The 21,714-nt window shown below is 38.3% G+C and overlaps 1 protein-coding gene across 4 annotated transcripts in view; it reads right to left on the bottom strand.

Moving 5' to 3' along the window:
* EFNA5 (ephrin A5) overlaps positions 1–20,816 on the bottom strand; it is a 427,405-nt gene extending 406,589 nt beyond the window's left edge. For 2 of the 4 annotated variants that reach the window (XM_056537505.1, XM_056537506.1), the window contains exon 1: positions 19,123–20,816. In XM_056537505.1, the coding sequence (XP_056393480.1) occupies positions 19,123–19,247 (125 nt within the window). In that variant the 5' untranslated portion in view covers positions 19,248–20,816. The remainder of the gene's footprint in view (positions 1–19,122) is intronic. The other 2 variants (XM_056537503.1, XM_056537504.1) reach the window with 2 other exon arrangements.
* Positions 20,817–21,714: the final 898 nt, after the last annotated feature.

The raw sequence follows: 21,714 nt of genomic DNA, 5'->3' as shown, positions 1-21,714 counted from the left end.
ATAATTTACACCAGCTTTCTGGCATTAAAGAGGAGCTGTGGTCACTCGAAAAAAAAAAAAAAAGATAGTTGCAGTAGCCTGTACATAGCTATTGGGTGGGGGGAGCCTGGTTGCATTTCTGTTTAGTCCCCCCTGACTATAAAGGGAATCTGTTAGAGAAGCGGGGGCCTTCATTATGTGTGCTGTGTTTCATGCAGTGACTATAGTGGGCAGTGAGCATATTTAATAATGGGGGTGTGTCCGTTCTCTCAGATGATTTTGCTGTCTCATTATAACCACACACCTTCATTAAAGGGTACCTCTCATCAAAAAAACTTTTGATATATTATAGATTAATGTATGCAGAATAACTTTCCAATAACATGTTATTAAAAAATATGCTTCTTTCTGTTTAATTTTCCACTTTGAAGAAATGACCACTAGGGGTCTCCCTACCAGTCCTGGCAGCAAGCATTTCAGACTCATGCTGGAGTCCTAAACACTACGAGCTGCCAGTCTGCTTTGTTCACAAAGGAGAACACTCAGTGCTGCCAGCCTGCTTTGTTCACAGCTTGTTTGGCTGTGAACAAAGCAGGCTGGCAGCTCTGAGTGTTTAGGACTCCAGCATGAGTCAGAAATGCTTGCTGACAGGACTGATCGGGAAAAATACAATAGAAAGAAGCATATTTTTCATTAACATGCTATTGGAAAGTTATTCAACATTCATTAATCTAAAATATATCAAAAGTTTATTTGATGAGAGGTACTCTTTAAATAAGCATCAACCCCACTATAGTCACCACACGGAACACAGCACACATAAACAAGGTTCTTACCTCTCTAACAGATTGCCCTTATAGTCAAAAGGGACTACAAAGCCTTTTAATTCAGGACCCGGATAGGGGTGGGGGTTCATCATCATGCTGTGAACAGGTGTGTGATTAGTCCCCCCAGAGCTATGTACAGGTGACTGACACTCATTTTTTTAGAGTAACTATAGGTCCTCTTTACAATAATGAATATTTACAGGCTGTGGAGGCCCTCTTTATGTTTAGCCATGCCCACTTAAAAAAAAAAAAGGAAAGGAGGTGAGCTTGGCTTACGTGGAAAAACTATACATCGTTTTTCTCTATGTTAACGTTTTAATTGAAGTTACTAGACTCTATTGATGTAAGAACATCACTCTCTTAGCTGGAAGAAAAGACTTACCCGACTAGTGTGGGTTCGGAACCTTGCCACAAACCATCAGGGAAAAAATCAAGTCATGAATATGGATAAAAAGCTTCTGAAATTCAATATTCCTGGGTCTAACAAAATAATACATATCCCTACTAATGACTCCAGCCTAACCATAATATTACTTGTCATTCCATTTTTAATTAAAAAAGATTTTAGCTGACAGCTGGCAACCATCTAACTATAAAATACCAACGTTTTTGTCCATCTAATTGGAAATTTGCAAATATTTTTAAAAATAGAAACAAATCCAAGTAAACCATATATTATCTGCCATAGGGTATCCCCTGAGTATTGTATAAAGTAGCCAGGTGCCACAAGGAGCCATTAAATCGCTCTCTTCAATTTTCTACCATGAGCTTGTGTAATAAAAGACGATTCAATCTCTTGGTCTGAAACATAAACTGAAACCGTTTTTAATTATAAGACATCAAAATTTATTTTACATACAACTATCTCCCTGGGGTAATTCGAGTTTATAAGAAGGAAAAAAATGAATTACTTAGTATACAAAGATGTAGTAACACGTGATGTCTTAGTCTAATCAGGTTTATACAGTAAGAAAATTGTATTTCTGCCTTATACACAGAGGGCAAGTAAATTGTGATTGATGACAAATAGAGTGTATGCAAATCCCGTCCTGCAAATGACAAATACGGAAGATTTAGTCTTAGTACGACCCGTCCTAGAAGTACTAATGTGTCAAATATGGAGGTAAATGAACCTATTCACAAGTCCGGAATACTTCTGGAATATTCACGCCTATCTCCTGTGGATTTGCACCTACTCTGAAGAGATGGAATTTAATATGCCTTTTACTTCTCTCCGAACGTCACAACAAAAAGAAATTCAAATCTTGGAAATAGTGATTATGTGAGTGTATGAACAGCTGTCTGACAAAGGAAGATATCGTCAAGCAGGCAAATGATAGTACTCTCTCTGTAATTGTTTAAGCAAAGCAATTGAGAAAGAATATGTATAGACTAATGCTGTTTAGAAAATGTACATATATCCGAATTACCCTGTCATTTGTACGGTTAACAACTGCATATTTTCTGAGTTGATTTTATGGGATGAGAAATATATACATATAGATAGTAATTTAAATATATTCCTATAGAACTGGCCCTAGTGTCCCTGAGATAGACAATGGGAGAGAGAACAAAATGCATTCTAAATACTCTATTTTAGATTACATTGGTGAAGAAAACATAGTTGTTATAGCTTAATATTTTACATTAAAACCACATGGATCTTCCTGGAATACAATGATAGAACTGCTGCCTTACAATGCAAGATTCATGAAAGCATTTCCATCCTGCAAGTTATATATGGCTGTGTCTATCATATGGGGTGACTTTCCCAGAAATTTGTCCTTCAATTTGTGGTCAGAAAATTTGATTGTAAATTCCGTTGGACCAAGAATCATGGCAATAATTCCATGATTTGTATTGTCATAACATTCTTATTACAGAAATAAAGCTGTTTTAATAACGTTGATAACCTCTTTAATGGGAACCTGTCACCCCATTCATGCTGCCAGAAACAGGAGTTATTTGAGTGGTCCCCGGTGGCATCTGCTTTCCCCTCCTGCCTGGATTGATAGATATACTCAAACCTGGAGAAATTTATCAATCAAGGCTGGGGAGAAGCAGCAAGGAACCACCCCAATGAAAGTAGTTTGGGCAGCATGAAAGTGAGGACAGGTTCCCTTTAAGCAGAGCTGAATTTCACTCAGTTTACATTGTTTCTGCATAGTGATAACTGTAGAGTTGGAGTAGTACAGTTAAAAAGGGTACTCCGCTGCACAGCGTTTGGAACAAACTGTTCCGAATGCTGGAGTCGGCGCCGGCAGTTCGTGATGTCATAGCCATGCCCCTGCCTCCTCATGGGGTCACATCCCACCCCCTCAATGAAAGTCTATGGGAGGGGGCGTGATAGCCATCACGTTCCCTCCCATAGACTTGCATTGAGGGGACGTGGCATGACCCCATGAGGAGGCGGGGCTATGACGTCAAATGCTCCCGGCACCTGCTCCAGGTTTGGAACAGTTTGTTCCAAATGCTGAGCAACGGGGTACCCCTTTAAAGCAAAGAAGACAATAGATTGCAAATCTTTAGGTGGCTGAACCAGGGCCCCCAATATAGATATGTAACAATTCAATGGAAGAAACAGCACTCCCCACAGTGCCAGTCAACAAGATAAAAAAATAGCTAAAACCACTGTATATGTATGGTAGACACATTTAATTGTAAGCTCCACAGACTTACTGACATATCATTTCATCCATTTTCCATATTCCTTGATTGAAACCAGTTACTACTATAATATAATGTTTGGAGCGGCCTGAACCTTAAAGTGTCACTTACATATTTATTAAATAAAACGTTGTAATGGTTCATTTATCAATTAATAAGAGTGACAAATTGGCAGAAAGCAATCCTTTCTGTGCCATAGAACAGTGAACGATCCTCCAATGACCTCAGCTGGTATTGCTCCAATGTCAGTGATGATTCTCTACCCAACAATGGGAAGATTTTATTCAGTTGTCAGGTATTACAAACACTGGCACACACCGCCTGATCAATAAAATTATACTAGATACATCCCGAGCTCCAAACACAGAGTGCTAATGAAACTCATCTGTATGTCTGCCTCCGAACACCCATTCGCTTATTGTTAATCACTACCACTACTTGGAAAAGTCGTCAAATGCGAAATGAAGGCATTGGAAATCATTGCAAGCTTTGATAACTTGAAGCTTATTAGGTATTACTTCAATTCTCACCAACGCTGTAGAGTCTACAAAAATATTTTAACTCTTATGTAAATTCTGAATGTAATAATCTTAAGTTTTATAGTTCACAAAGAGAGAAAGACTATACTATAGTAAGGATATCCAATATTGTTATTGGATATTGTTGCTGGATTCTGCTGATAAGGTACAGTTTATTACTGTCCCTGCGGTGGGTTCCCGCACTGGGTAGATATGCTCCCATAGATACTGGTGGATTGTAATATGTAGGTGTGTATAGTAGGTGTATCGCTGCTTCACTGTGTTTGGTGGATTGTTGGGGCTCCGAAGTGGTGTCAGTTTTCCTGCTCTGCACCGGAGCCAGCGTTGGTCCGTCGTCATGGTTACACAGTGAAGAGCTCCATCTGTTGGTAAGTGAGCAAGGTGATCGCAGGTGTGTGATTCGTCATCACCCTGCGCTGGACCTGGCTCTACGTCATCACCCTTACCTGTATAAAGCTGTGGTCCTTGCATTGTGATGGTGTGTAAGCCGTAGGAAGTACGTATTGTGCGAAACGGACGTCGCTTGTATGCACCTGCTTGTATCCTGCACTAGCATTCAATGAAGCCTAACAAAAAGAGACTGGTGAGTGGCCGCTCCTCGGTTCCTACTGGACTTCGTATTTATATATATTACTGCATTTGTGCAGAGCCCCACCAGCTAAGGCAATGCTTGGGAGCAGTCACAGCTGACCTGAAGGGGAAGGGAGACAGCAGATTTCCTATGCAGCAGTAGTGCCAGCAGGATTTCTATGTTGTGCTTGAAATTGGATATTGTTTATCAGATAATTATATGTATATTTTTACTAGCAAAAAAATAAATAAATAAAGGATTAAGTAAATCTATAAATATTATACTGATTTCTATGAATTAACTCCTATAGGGGGTGACATGTAAAGCTAAGTGTTTCATACCATAACATCAGAAGTTGGCAGGGCTACAGTATTTTTTAATGTGCATCTGTCTATATGGGAACAACATATTAAAATACCTACAATGAACGCTTATAGTACTTTGGTAAAATTTGCTGATAATGTTACTTTATGAGAGCCTGTCCAGTCTTGACCTGAAGGCCATGAAAGGAACAAAGACATACTTAGCCCTGTAATCACCATAACCTATTTTGAGTCTTAATGACTACTTTTTTTTATTTATTTATATGTTTGTTTATTTATTTTCCATTTTCACATTTCAACAACCAATTACATAATTTTGGAGTACATGTAATGTAGAGTATAATTTTTAGTTTTATTTATATATTTACCTTTCGGAGTGGGGAGGAGGAGGTTGAAAGAACAAAGACTTTACTTTTGTTTTCTTCCGGGGGTTGTTTTTATGGCAATCACCATGTGGTGCAAATAACATCATCTATTCTCTGGTTCAATAACAAAATACATGCTGGATGTTGGGTTTCTTGTTTTACTGCTTTTGCACAATAAAACACTTTATTTAAAAATTTTATTTTTAACTTTTTTTTTGGGGGGGGGTGTTGGGGGTTGGGATAAACAAAAAAGCAGTTCTTAAGTCTTTTTTTTTTTTTTTAGTTATTCTAACTTTCCATACGGTAGCATTAGGGGAAAAAAATTTTTTTTTCCAAACATAATATTGAAAATATTTAAAGGTTTTTTTCCACTATGGGTCTTGACAACAAAATCATTTAATCTCTCTTTCACTCTTATAGTACACTGCAATAATTCTGCAGTGTAATTTACCTGTCACTGTAACAATGGCATCCCGTTAGAATTACAAAGATGGCAGACTTGGGGTTCTTCCTTAGACCCTCAGCTGCTACAATCTTATTGTGGGGCTGCCGATGGAGCAACATTCCTCTGTCAATCCTATAGATGCCTTTTTTGACTGAAGCATCTAAAAGGGTTAAATAACTGGTATCAGAGATTAAATATCGGAACATTTACTCCCCCTGGCACTGGACACCCATTCATAGCTCTTTCTATAGTTTCATAAAAATGACAGCTGCTATTAGACAACCGAAGGGGTTAAATGACAAGGATTAGAGGTTAGAAAGCTGAATACTATCAACCCAACAGGGGACAACTGCACATAGGTTCATAAAAAAGGCGTATGCTATATGAAAAAAAAAATCTTTGTTGATGTCATTAACCCCTTAAGGACCACGGGTTTTTCCTTTTTTGCACTTTCGTTTTTTCCCTCATCACCTTCTAAAAATCATAACTCTTTAAATTTTGCAGACTCATATGAGGGCTTATTTTTTGCACCACCAATTGTACTTTGTAATGACATCAATCATTTCACCACAAAACTTACGGCCAACCCAGAAAGAAAAAAATATTTGTGGGTCTAAATAGAAAAAAAAAAAATGCTGTTTTGTAACTTTTGGGAGCTTCAGATTCTACGCATTGCACTTTTTGATAAAAAAAGACACCATATATTTATTCTGTAGGTCCATATGGTTAAAATGATACTCTACAAATATAGGTTTGATTTTGTTTTACTTCTGAAAAAAATCATAACTACATGCATGAAAATTAACATGTTTAAAATTGTCATCTTCTGACCCCTATAACTTTTTTCTTTTTTCAGCGTACGGGGTGGTATGGGGCTAATTTTTTGTGCTGTGAACTGAAGTTTGTATTGCTACCATTTCTGTTTTGATCGGACTTTGTGATCGCTTTTTATTCATTTTTCTATGGTATTAAAAGTGACCAAAAATGCGCTATTTTGGACTTTGGAATTTTTGGGCTCTTACGCCATTGACCATGTGGTTTAATTAGCAATATATTTTTATAGTTCGGACATTTATGCACTCGGCGATACCACATATGTTTTTTATTTTCACAGTTTTTAGTTTTTTTCTTATGGGAAAAGGGGGGTGATTCGAACTTTTATTAGCCCCATAGGGGGCTATAGCATGCAATACACTGATCTCTCACTCTGATCAATGATATGCCACTGCATAGCATTGATCAGTGTCATCGCCGCTTGACTGCTCCTACCTGGATCTCAGGCATGGAGCAGTCATTCGGCCATCGGACGCTGAGGAGGCAGGTAAGAGACCCTCCACATGCGTCCTAGCTGATCAGGACACCGCGGTTTCACAGCGGTGGTCCCGATCAGCTTGACTGAGCTACCGGGAGTGCATTTTTGTAAACTTAGATGCGGCGATCGACTTTGATTGTCGCGTCTAAAGGGTTAATAGCCTGCTATTAGCCAAGGGTCCAGGCCCGTTATAGAAAGGGAGCGGGCGCAGGACGTACAGGTATGCCCTGTGTCCTTAAGGAGCTAAAAGGTGAATTGGAGGTTACATGGGGTTAAAGGCATGAGTGTAGATATTTATGACAGATTTTTACACAGTCCACAAAACAACATAAATATGTTCACACTGGACAAATACACTACAGAAAATCTACAGCAGAAAATTTGCTACATTTATTCATCAAAATTTTAAAGTCTGCAATAGTGAATTTTAAATACATTGAAAAGAGATCTGTCAAGGCTGCGCCAGCCACAGACCCCCAAAAAGTTGCTATTTTGCACAAACAAAAAAGTGTAAACATTTTTTTTTACTTTTTAGTGGGTCTGCGCAATGCTTTCCAAGTGGTGGGTGCAGCATGATGCAAAGGGCATGTGGCCTCTCCTGAATCTCTGTTAAAAATCTACAACAGCTCAGAGTTGGCATAGATTTATGAAGAGTTGTGCAGCTCTCAATAAATCTGGAATGGGCACTTGAGCTAAGACCCTAGGTAAACTTTTGGTGCAAAAATGCTAAGGATTTTCTGCTGTGGACAATACATAGTGTATCCACCCTGTTGTGAACATACCCTTAAGGCAGTCACAAGCCTTTGAAAATTGATGGCCTCTATGGCTATAAACTGATGGCCATCGCTACTTTGTGTACTCGACACATGAGGCAGTCTCTGTGATACAAGTTTCTGAAAAGTTTTTTAGATTGCCCATATTTTTTAAAGTGTTTATAACACTTTGTCAGATTTACATATATTGCATACTGTAATAAGGCTACCGAGAGACTGGACCGTCAGAAGCACACACGACATGAGCATGCATAAATCACGACTGCACCCACTGTTGCCTATTAACACTTCATGACTAAGTCTGGCACAGCAGAGTGTGTAATTACTTTCATTGTTCCCCTAACAGACATAGTACATCTCTCATATTCCTTTGTTAGCTTGGTGAGGAGAACTTAAAAAATAATACCAGCAATTTAATTATGAGCACTGTGACCATAATGGAAAATGTGAGTGAAAAGATGTGTGGATGTGACTATTATGTGCTTATTACAATTAGGTTACTCATTCAGCCTATTGTATCCCAGAACACCCCAATACATGTGTATGTGTTACAGGTTTGCAGTGGTTCCAGTCGCACAAAGACCATGGGTGTGCTGACAATGTGCACTAATAGTTCAGTTAGCATTCATTGCTGGGTGCTAATTAACTACAAGGCAATGAAGCCTTTAAGTATTGCTAAATTAGCACTCAACTGGATGAAACGAAAATTGACTGGCTGATTCTGAGAGGCAGCCACTACCTCCGAGTATTCCATTCTCTTAACAAAAATTGAGCTCGGCAAAGTCATCAATATGCTGAAGTACGTTTTTACTAGTAGCAAAACTGGCACTCCATTCTAAAGTAATATAAAAGCAAATAATTTTTGCAGACGTGGATGCTTTCTTTCATCTGTACTTTGTTAAGAAATACAATGTAATAAAATCCAGGTGGTGTGCTTGTTATTGAATATTCTCTTTTTGTTAGAGTTATATTCCAAGTATAACACCGAAGACAGAAAAATAAAAGATATATAATGTAGTAAATATAACGCCAACCTTATCTCCGAAGTGAAACGCAGTAGTAACTCCTGAGAGTATCCTGGCTCAAAAATAGTGATATCATTTATTTATCTCTTTTAATCAAATGTATATTTGGCTGTGGACAGCACTTTGGCTCAGTGGTGAGCACTGCCGTCTCATAGCAATGGAGTCCAACCACTCCACATGAAGATTGCATGAGCTTCCTCCAGGTATTCTGACTTCCTCTCACTCTCCAGAAACATACTGATTCATTGACTTGCTTTGGACCTAGAGAGCCTCTAAAATTATATGTTGAAATGTGGTATTCTGTGTTTTTTGGCAAAGAATACATCATTTGGTCACCAAGCACAGATGTCAGGGACTGAGAAAATAGGAAACGGTATGTGTTTTGTCTGATAAAGTTTTCGCATCTTCTAGCCATTATTATTGGTCAGTCCCAGCCATTAGACAAAGTTATAAACCTATATCCTATGGTTAAGACAAATGTTAACCTCAGTATTTCGGATTCTAAGAAAATCTCTACTTGTATAAGATAAGAGGAGATAGGCTAGATGCCGTGGTTGTACAATGCAGTAAGTCTTTTGGATCTTGGAAGAGTCATCCGATGCCCTTGTGCCTCGAGCTCTAATACTAAATCATAAGTGCAAACTAAATCATAAGCTCAGAGGTGAGACGGTCAGAGAAATGTCACTGCCATAGTTGTAAGACAAATATACTATATATTTATATATATATATATATATATATATATATATATATATATATATATAAAATAGCAAAAGTACTGACAGATTTTGTCTTGATAACATTTTAAAAAGTTACAATAATCTAGATTGGATGCTAGATGGTGTCTCATCAGACTGTGGTATAGTTTGGGTTGGTTAATAATTCTAATGTTATCTAAGATGCATATAAAAGCCTAGTCAATAAAAACTCATAAAGTGACCTGTTAAGGTATTTTCCAATACTTTTCAGACTAAGCATTGGAAAAGCCACTATACATTGTGATGTCAGCTAATAGCGCAGAGACCTCCAGAGAATCATTTAATTAGTTTTATTTTTTTTTTACAGTATTTCAAATAAAATATCCCAGAGAGGCTGTCAGCACTGACATTGCTTCTGTCAGTGAGGTGCCTCTTTGTCTGATTAATTAGTAATAAAGAGACACACTTTTTGGCAGCTCTTATTTCTTCACTATTTTCCCAGAACAGCCGGGAATACTTTGGGGAGCGACAAAAAACACTATTAGCATTTCAGCACTAAGGGGTAATAAATACTTTTTTTTTGTCTCGATAATCAATACTAGCTGGTGGAAGAGTTATGGAAGTTTCTAAAACATTAACGTGCCCGGTTTTATTAATCAATGTTGATCAGGTTGGTCCGCCATCTTGTCTCTTGTCTTTTTATCGTGTAATCTCTTAAACGATCTCAAAGTTTCTTCACAGGACATCTTTTTTTTTTACACACAAACACACACACATGCGTGCACCAAACACACACAAACACACACACGTAGATATATAGGCAAATACCTATCCGTCACATATGCATAAAACACATCAACATAGGAACACACACGAAAAGTTTGGGGATATGATTATACCTCTTTCCCAAGTTTAATTGTGAGACAATCACATGTGCGTATCTTAATGCCAGCTTTATGGCGGCAAGAACTTTTCACGCAGCATTGCTGGCGGGCAAAAGGATTTCGCAAATCCGCACTATTATACCAAGAAAGCTCATCAGAGCGCAATCTGAGATACAATAATGAATATTGTACAAACAAAATTTACATACCATAATGAGCGCTCAGTGACAATATTGTAGCCATTGTAACCAGACTGGCAAGGCACCCTAATATGTTACACAAAAAGAAGGGGGAATACATGAATAAAGTAAATAAATAGGCTGCCGGGATACAGAAGGTAGCAATTATCATAGGTTTACCTAATGCCCAGATTTTAAGCCAAGCATGCATAGTCATGGTGTTAATTCAAGAACTCATGGAAAATATTACAAGGGAGCCATTAATTTGTGGGTGTGGGGTATTAAGTGTTGGAGTCACCGATCATTCTGAAACGCATAGCTTACTAAGTAGGAAACAAAACAAGCATAAAAAAATTAAACAAAAAAAATGACCATCGAGAAAGAATGAACATAAGATAAATACATTTGTGGAACTAGCCCATTAGAACCAAATGAACGTAATATGCACATGTATGTGATGTGGCTACTTAGAAACTAGTGAACTGGAAGGTGTTTAGTTTGGATTATGAAAAAATGTTTTGACAACCTCAACATTGACTTTTCTATTTTGTGTAAGTAAAATAAAATCAATATATAAAGATTTTTTTTAAAAATCTATATTACTCAACCACTGTAATGTAAAAAAATAAAAATATATAAAATTTTTATTTATTTACAAGCTTTATGTTCTGCCAGTGTAAACATTTTTTTGGGGAACGAGCAGAAAAATGGAAAAATAAATTATATATATATATATATATATATATATATATATATATATATATATATATATAGAGACAAAACATTCCATTTTAAAATATATTTTACATTTTAAATATATTTTACATTTTTTAATATATATCTAGAATTTGTGGAAGAGAACAAATAAAAAGATTTTCTGAATTTCAAAAACAAATTTAAAATTTGAAATTTGAATAACATTTATGGTACTTTAATTAAACAAGCCATAGTCTATGTGTTTTATCTGGTATTGAAAGTATACATATATAATGATACTTAACTATACAATGGATGGGACATTGCACTATAAATATCTTGACTAAATATACTGAACTAGTTAAAAACAAAATGTGCACCATTAGACCAGTAGCCATACTTATGAGGCTGTAATGTTTCGGGATTGGTATCAGACCCACTTTACAATACTAAACTTGATCCTACAAAACACTGATATACTGTGATGCAGAGGCACCAACTTTTACCCGATAAACAATGTCATGCAAATGTTGGTTCTAATAACCATTGCAGAATAATTCCAAAACTATAATTAAAATACAACTATATTATATTATAAACCCCCCATGTGGAGCGCTTCAATAACACAATGCTAAATTATGCAAACCGTCATAAAAAGAAATAAGGCCAAGTGTAAGCATGGCACAAAACTGAGCTCCACTAACAAAAAATGCCTTTCATTTACTTCCTCTATTTGCTGCATTTTTCCAACAGAGAGCAAGGAACTAGTGGCAATTATGGTTCTGACAGACACTAATAACTTACAGGACAGTTGGAAATGGAAACCTCAAGAGCACTTTGCAACATGAGAAGACAAAGGAAGATTTCTGATACTTTTTTTTCTGTTCACACAATTAAAAAGAAACATATTATCAGAATAACTACGTTTCATCGAAGGCCCATCTGCCCAATGCTGTTGCCAATTCAAAATGGACGCTGAGACATGCATATCTATACCCAATGTGTAGACTAATTTCTAATAATGGCATGTTCTATTCCCATGGTTATAACAAACACATATTGCACTGATGAGATTAAGTGTTTGGGCAACCAGTGACAAAACCAGTGCCAGATATACTGGGAATGATAATTCTAACTGCTAGCTACTGCTGGCACAACATCCTAATGGCACTGTCTTAGAAGTGTTGCTTGTCTGTTCTTACAAGACCATGAATTGAGCAGAACAGTCTAACTCCTACTTTTGTTATAGACATTTTCCTCCCAAAAATATGGTCGACAAATTTAAAATTTTAAATAATAAAAAGGTTGAAGGGATGGAACATTCTAGACATAAGATTCTAGATACAAACAGCAGAGGCATGTAGGGTAATATAACATATAGATGTCTGCTATATTCCTTTAACGTATTTACCTATAAATGGCCTTACTTTAATATATGTTGTGTGGCCTCACATATAAATGGCCTTTGTTTTTTACTAATTAAAAAATAAATAAAATTGTATACCTATAACAAGAATTTCCGCATAGCAGAGCTTGCCAATTGCAGTAGAGCTGAGTTTGCACTGCAGCACAGCCCTTTATGATATCTCTGTGTACCATCATAGATTGCAGATAGTTACAGCATACAAAAACCATGAAGTGCCAAAAAGTTCCATAGGTCGGCTCTGCTACATTTATATAGCCACTTGTTATATGTTTACACACATCGTTTGGGGATATGGATATAACCATAAAGAATGGCATTATGTTTGGCACCTGAATGAATATTTACTGGAATTATATACTAGCATATGTATGTGCGTGAATCACTTTCCCTTGGTTTGTAATGAACCCTAGAGCTCCATTATATAGAGATGACTTATATGGAGAAACGCCTGGTATTAGCAGAATTTGTTAACCTTGACTAAGACACCTTAATGACAATAAATTATTTTAATTCCTCAATTTAATAATGTACAAGGCAGAAGTTGGGTTTTGGGAATGTAAATCGTCACTAGCTGTGGACTTATGTCTTACTAGGCAATGCAAGGATTACATATTTAGATGTAACTGTACCTGACCCCCATATAAAATCTATTACATTTATTAATCCATTTATGGAGCCAGACAATGCACTTCAGGTCAGATTACGAGTATTTTATGTTTCTTTTGTACAGTAAGTTAAGAGGAAGAATGTGAGGTACCACCTTGCTGACTTCCTCTGTTCTAAGGAAGATTTGTGAAACATAATCTCCAAAATGTAAGACCGGTGATCGCATATTATTGTGTTTTAATAAGGAAGGAAATAATTGGTGGGAATAACCACTATAAAACCTTCAAACATGCCCTAACAATCTCACTTGGAACACACTTCCACTTCTATATTGCCAAAAAAACAGGCTTCAATCCATTCAAATTGCAAATGAGGATTTCTGGAGGAGAATACATTGCTACATTCCTAGCGCTGATGTGATCTCTCCTGCCTTCACTCCCATTCAGCTGACATGCGTTCTCCTTTTATTGAACTTCTAAGACAACTAGCGGCCATCTTTGAAAACTATCCAGGGAGGCCATTTTGTGCTTAGACAGCATGCAGCACGATAAAATCGCATACTGATAAACGACTTAAGATATATCCATAGATTGATGGGTTTGTCATTCGGCACAATGTATTATATGGCTTTACATAGGGCTATAGTACCCCAACTAAGTAGTCGGAATAAAGAGTTAAATTCCAAATTCAGCTCTGCTATATTTGTATAGTTTGCAAACCCTATTGTTTACACTCTTAGTTGTACAATGTAAAATATCAAGGCAGATTGGGTATGTGTGTCTACGTATTCACAGTCCACATATATAGTAACGGTGGCTAAGTTAAGTACTTACAATGCTGCTGTAAAAGGACAATAGAGATCTCTAGTAGGAGAATGTTTGCAGTGTTCTACGCACGTACATGTACTATTATTTTGAGTGAAATATTGAGATGGATATTAAACCACTGGCACTTGACCTATTAATTGAAATAACGATAAAAAATATACATTTCTTGAAATAATCATTCCAAACAATATGAGTTCACCCATAGCGCTCTTTCAAGCTCCAGATCAAATATGATCCGCAGCGTTCCTCAAGATTTTCACTGGCACCTTATTAAATAAGACTTAAAAAGTTAATGCTAAAATCATAAAAGTGGAGATTAGGCGTCACCTTCACCATTTCATGTCACCTTAAAACCTCAATTTGTTGAGTTGTCACTTAATTATAGAAGGCATATTTCACCCAGCAGACAGTGAGCGAGTTCGTGCCCAAGCTTCCTGTTTTTGCTATAAACTTTTAGTGTCTTGAGTTATTTTCTCCTGTATGACATCTATACTGCCATAGAATCACACTGCTGCTCTAGCAATGGGTGATGGTTTTTCCATACCTCCAAGGCAAGCAGTGCTCTGCAAGGGACACAGTGACACATCAGCAGTCGACATTAGCTATTTATTGGCATAATTAAAAGGAGTGTACACATTTTATGCTCTTCTTCCTCCTCGGCCGCCTCGTATAATTTTACATATCTATCCGGACATCATAAGCTAAATAACTGTTAATTGACTTAAAAAGTTCCCTTTCGAAAGGTCACATGTAAAAAAGGAAAGTGATGATGACTAACTGCTAAACTCGTAAGCACACTCCTAATTTTAGGATCTGCGTAGATGAAGTACAAGTTCTTCCAAAAATGTATTGAGGTTGGAATTTGTCTATCGAGGTGGAGTGACTGAGAGGACAAAAAAAATTCTGGATGTACACATGTGTGATTGTCAATGAGGTCCTTAAAACATAACAAGCCAACTTTCCTTAAGCACTAATTGTATTCATTCATTTTCTCAGCCCAGCATGGAGCTGGTAGATTGCTGGGTCCATAGCAACAGGGGACAGAAAGAAAGGCTCATCTTTATCTGTCCCTCTACAACAGGAAACGGGGCCACTGGGTGGAATGTAGTGCTTTCATTACGGGCATTTGCAAAAGATTAAATGGGAAGAATTACAGGAGGGTAATTTACCCTTAACTAGGTGCCCTTCCTTCAAAGGATGAGGTCTGTAAAACTACTGTTGATTGCATGGGATTCACAAGGGGAAAATACAAGTCTGCTACAGGAACCCATTTGAAATAACCAAGGTATTCTTTCAAAGCTATAACAGGCAAGAGTAACACTATTAAAGCCAGCAAGCTGCATGTAATGAACTTCTGAGAACACTACTGCTACACTTTTAATCATGAAAAATTTATTGGGCTGGAGCTCTCTTTGTCCCTCAAATTGAAATTGCCAAATCAAAAACCCCTCTGGAAATTGGAAGCAGGAACCAATGTATCAAGAATGTGACTATTTATTTTAACTTGCTGCCCTCCAAAGATTTCCAAATCTTGAAAACAAGCCCAGAGCAAGTATAAACCTGGTTCTGCAGTATCGAGAGACTGACTTAGAAGAATTTAGCTGAAACAAAGCTATTTCAATATCCAGCCATGCAAGGAGTGGTGTAATCATTCTGCTCAGTATTCTACAAGCTGTCTTGAAGAACTAAGGGATTGGAATCAGAATACTTTCCTGCACATGCGTAACACGTCGTTTTCTTTATTACATCAGGGTGTCCACATTATGAAAGGCAGAAAGACAATTATCCACACAACTAACATAGAAAAGCAATACGAGGACAATGTATTTTAAAGTAGGGAGTAAAAAGTTGTTGACCTTGGAAAATCACCTTACCTTCACCTAGGCAATAAAAACGACCGAGCGAAGTGTAAGGAGTAAGAAAAACATTACTGTGTAGAGTGATTTCTATAATGTGGAGTATGTATGGAATAACAAAAAAAGTTACTCTGTAGAATGTCACATGATGAAGCATTTGACAAGTAACCCAACTTAATAGCCAGCTATGGTAGGTCTTAAATAGTGCTGTCAGCCAAGGTAATAATTTAGCTCTGGTAGTGCCTCAGCACATAACAACTATGGCAGAAATCTGGAGGATATTGTTAGAGAAAGCACATAGGTTCAGCTTTAAAAAAAAAAAAAAACTAGGTTACGAGGTTACAGAAGGACTTAAACATATTCACTCAAGCACGATACAAAAATAATCTTTCTTTTCTGGTGTCAGGCTTATGAGACAAATGCTATGGCTTTTGCATATTGCTAATTGACAAGCCTGACTTATATTAATGATTTGTTATGGGTGCAATATTTCACAATTCCAGGCAGCATTTTGGACCAGACACTTTTAATTATTACAGCAGCTTTTTGGCATCAAGTCAAAAAAGTTTATGACTGCTTCTTCAAACACATTTTCTGCATAGGAAGGATGTTGAAATGAAAATCGACTTAGAGAATTCATCAGGTTGTTAATTTAACTTATAATAGCTGCCAGAACTTACAGTACCTTGAAGAAGCCGTGTATGAGTCGGGATAATATTTCCAGTAAAAATCATTTGAAACTTCAGGAGTGGGTAGTTTTTAATTTTTTTTTTTAATTTTTTTTTTGCTAAATTCATATTTTTGCATTGTGCACTTCTTGTATAGCTGTCTGTGGGAAGTTGGGGGGGGGGGGAGCATCAATGCTCCGAAAAAATTAAGCCTAACCATATATCTCATAAATCCTGGCAGCCACAGTAGTGCTCTCTTGTTCAGACTTTCACTAGCACTCCTGTTTTATTACATGGGGTTGTGTCTACAAAGCAAAGCGGCTACACTCATTAATTTGTATCTTGACGTTACAGAACAAAAGAAATGTTCTTATCAGTTGTTTGCATGTTTTACAGTGCTATTAATGAACTCTGAAAGGCATTTAATAGGATCCAGATTCTGCCTGGCATTTCCCAAGAAAAATGAAAGCACATTTTGGCCTTGCCTTTAAATTTACTGACAAAATCCTGTCTGACGTGCCCCTGCTTAACCACTACTTTCACTCAGTCCTCAAAATCTGGTCACCCTACGAGAGGTGCCCCATTAATAACCGGCTATATCAGGTGTTAAATACCCAGAGGTCAGTGAGGATTCCAGATTGAGGGGAATATTTTTACGTTTTTTTTTTTTTTTTCATTTCTATTACCAACTTTAATTTGTTTATTTATTTACTTACACGTTTATTTATTTAATGGTTCATGTTAGATAAAAAATAGAAACACAGATGTGTCTATGTACCATGCCTGCATTGCACTGCTCCTTTTCACCCCCCAATATTAAAGTATATAAATATGATGTGTCCCTAAATATGTGGGAACCTCTTCCTACAAGACAAAAACTCTAAAAGTTGCTTTTCTCTCATCTGTTGCTGGTTCCTTGGTATCAACTGCAAACACTGTTAACTTGGAGATTATTCCACAGCTCCCTCTTGAGCAAGAGCCTTTTCTGCAGGCTATTCTGATCTATTAAAAAACATGACCTGTGACAAAAATCAATGTACTAATCTCAAACTAAACAGCAGTATCACAGGCATGGAACGTAGATAACCCTCGATAAAATGTCCTCCTCAGCCCTGGCTGAAAGGTAAAGGAGGATTTGGTTCACATCTGTTTTAACAAGACAATAATATAGGAGCCAGGTGACTTTGTCAAACATATGGTCACCATTTATAAGAAAAAAAAAAAAAGGAATGTAATTTTATGCTGGTGCAGCAAGGCGGGTATGAAGGAGGGAAAAAAACACATAAAAAACAATAAAAACTGCTGCCTCCAACACCGGTCCCCATAACTCAAGAAAGTTATTGCTTGGTCCTCTCCATAAAACTTTTATTCCAGCTTATTTTACAATATGTCATCCTAAGGCATAACACTAATGCACTTCTAATCACATTGATGAGTATTATTTCCGGCCTAATTTGCCCTGGCATTTGCAATGTATTCCTACTCTCATATTTCATTGTACTAATCATCTTTAACCAAAGCAGCTGCAGTTTAGGGTGCACATTTCAGAAAAGACCTAACTTCCAGGGGGAAAAAAACACATGTTTATGTAGAGTAAATTAGTAGCCGATCGGGTGACCGAGATATTTGGCTTCAAAGCTTCATTATGTTTCAGAGGAATGTACTTTCTACATGGGGGAGGCAGGGTCCTAAAGGAATGAACACACTAGTGGAGTTTGACAGATCAATATGAGTTTGTTCAATTAAGGCGAGTTATATTGCTCCACTGTCAATGAGCAGGCATCAGGCAACTGAGACAACTGGTGGGGGAGGAAAAGTCCCTGAAAACTTTCCCAAAACTCCTCGCAAGTTAATTATTGACCGCACCAACTGTTACTCCTCTCTCTAACTTTTTTTTGTCTTAAGAATTTTATATGGAATTGAAATCAAGGTCTGGAAAGTCACAGTAACTTTTACTAGCATACGTGGACTTGACATACGTGAATCTGTCTGCTGTATGATTATGTCTGTCTGCTGTATGAGATGGGAGCAGAGATGAAAGCAGATACAATCTACGGCATGTTTTATATAGTTAGACATAACGGAATGCTCGGTGAGTCATTGCTAATGCTTACATAGTCCCTTATTGATTCCAAGACATTAATAAAGGAACTGTCTGCTCCACAGAGAACAAAGCTGAGATTTTCTCTATACTGTACCGGGGATCGGTGTTGCATATAATACTAGTCTGGTCTAATTAGAATTTATAGCCCATTGCCATGATACAGCACAAAAAAAGATGGAAATTTAATACAATATTAAAACTGACATGTTTCTCCACAACCGTCCAACCAGAATATATTACTTGCTACAGTACTTAGATCAATACAGCCTACACACTGCCGAAGCAGATTTTGGGCAGCGTGTGTTTAGTACAAAGCAGCATCTCAGTGCTCAACCTCCCAACCCCTCCTTACCTGGGGTTGGTGCTGTTCCAGTACACCGCATAGCGATCAGCAACCACCTTGGAGCCAGGATCCTGGCTGCAAACACACATCCAGAGTAGCAGAGACAGAAGCGTCAACATCTCCACGTGCAACATCACTCCCGGCCAAAAAGAGGGGGCGCGAGAGGAGCGAATACAGACGAATAAGAGGAGCGGAGCAGTAGAGGGCTCCGGTTCTGCAGGCACAGCTCTGCTGCTTTTTCTTGGAGTTAATAGGAAAAGGTTGTAGGAACGTGTCAGGGACACTGCTGCAGCAATGGGAGAGACAGCCTGGCTCAGGGAGGTGCTGGAGGCCGTAAGGCTGCTGTGGCTGCTACTGAGAGCAGGAGTAGCAGGGCGGTGCACATTCACACAGAGCTCCCTGCACACACAGCAGGGCAAAGAAACAAGGGACGCATTCCCAGGGGGGCACCTCAGGCGCACTACGGTCCAGATGCCAACCCCCTCCTGCCAAACTAAAGGGAAAGGAAGGAATCAATTCACAGGTTCATAAACCAATAGCTCGACTGGTTCCTGTGCAGTCCAGAATATCTCTGCCAGCTCTCCTTCTGTAGAAAGTTACTATATATAAATGCAAGGACTTGTGGACTGGTGTTTGTGGCACTTTCTGGATCAAAAGGCTTGTACAATGTCAAGGAGACACAAGTAGGCTTTAGGTAAAAGGGTCTTGCTGACGCACAACTTACACCCAGGATGCCAAGTACAAGTGCGTCTCTGTAGAAAGACAAATCATGCAATTGCCATCTCCAAAGCCACAACTGTAAAGAAGATGCGCTGCAGTCTGTCTGAAGAGTCAGTGTCTTTGGGGGTACTTTATGTATCCTCGCCCCCCGCCTCTGTCCTTGTCCTTTCTTTTAGCAGGGTGATGCTTGAGAGAGGTAAGACGAAATTGAACAATCCTAGAAGCCGTGTGATGTCTTACATCCAAACTCAATGCAAGGGATGCAAATCAAATTGTTTTATATTTGCAGAGGGAAAAAAAAGAAGAAAAAAACAACAAACTCCTGGAAATGCATCCAAGTCTTCTGCATAAAACAGCCACATACATAAAGATGAGGTCCAGATATCGCCCTAGGCATCAACACGAGGGAAAAAGTCACTCTTTTTTTTTTTTAGCAAAGCTTGTCCAGTCCCCAGGAGATCAACTTGTAAGAGCAGGAAACAGTTTGAAATAAATAAAATGAGCCACAATATCCAACATCAGACACATGAAAAGCCGTCCTCTACACCAGCCTGGCAGGAGCTGCTTCCATGCTTCACAGGAAGGTAAAAAAGGAAGAAAATAACTTATTATACATCAGCAACCAGCAAAGGCTAGGCATGGAGTAAAGGGTTAAAAGACAGACAAGGCAAGGGAAAAAAATAGGAAAAAATTTGTAGGATGGAGTAAAAATCCCCTCCAAAAAGTCCCACCCCTCATAAAGCAAAAGACTCACTGCTTATAGATGTTGCATGGAGCAGGCACAAGGCGAGTGCATCTCAATCTGTGCAGTCCTATGTATACAGCTGCAGTAGCCGGCCGCTCTGTGTATATATAGATCTATATAGAAAAGGTGGGTGCTGACACCCGCAGCGGGTGTGCAGGTACGATCACTAATCTTGCAGATGATGTATTCATGAGAGGCTTACACAGCCGCCGGGTGATCATGTGAGATCTCATGCACTTTACTAGGCAGGAGAGGGGGGGGGGGGGACAGAGCCCAGAGCAGCCACTCAAGGCAGGAGCTGCTGTTTGCTTAGACATTTCACAGTCTCCCTCTCTCTCTCCTTCCCTCACTGCAACAGGATTGGTGTGCAACATGAGAAACAGGCGGGGCTTCCCAGCCAACAAAAAAAGGGCCCCACCTTCCCTAAAGCCGGACTAATTGAATTACACTGAAATCTGGATGCTTAACAGGCACTACTGAAACAGGCAAAATGCAGCCAGAGAAGTGCAGCCTGTGGCACTGGGGATTAACCCTTACCACGCTGCACCCTCACCAGTCACAGGAAACGCCGGAGCATTTAACCTGCAGGGCAATTTCCCCAGCAGCCATAGCCATACACAGATGTCCTCACTGCACACATGTTGCATTGTTCAAACTGGATGTGCAGGAGGCGATACACCGCCCATACACACTTATGGCGGAGTTGTTCAGACTTTTTTGTGCTGCTCTGGTAGTAGATAAAAATCAGCAAATGCACAATAAAACACACATAGTAATAGAGTAGGTAATGTAGAGGGAGATACAGAGAAATACAGTAGATGCAGAGATAGATAGATGATAGATAGAATTCAAAAGTAGATGAGAGAGAGAGAGAGAGAGAGAGAGAGAGAGAGAGAGAGAGAGAGAGAGAGAGAGAGAGAGAATAGAAACATGAGAGATATGTAATAGTAATATATTCAAAATAGAGGAGCATAGGTAGAGAGAAAGATCATAACATGCATACAACACACATAGATAGATAGATATAGATAGATAGATATGGGATAGATAGATAGATATGAGATAGATAGATAATAGATAGAATACAAAAGTAGACGAGAGAGAGAGAAATAGAAATATGACAGATATGTAATAGT

The sequence above is a fragment of the Hyla sarda genome, chromosome 1 (genome assembly GCF_029499605.1).
Source record: "Hyla sarda isolate aHylSar1 chromosome 1, aHylSar1.hap1, whole genome shotgun sequence".
Taxonomy (NCBI): Eukaryota; Metazoa; Chordata; class Amphibia; order Anura; family Hylidae; genus Hyla; species Hyla sarda.
Note: the sequence above shows the minus strand (reverse complement) of the source record. Positions and strands in the feature narration are given on the sequence as shown.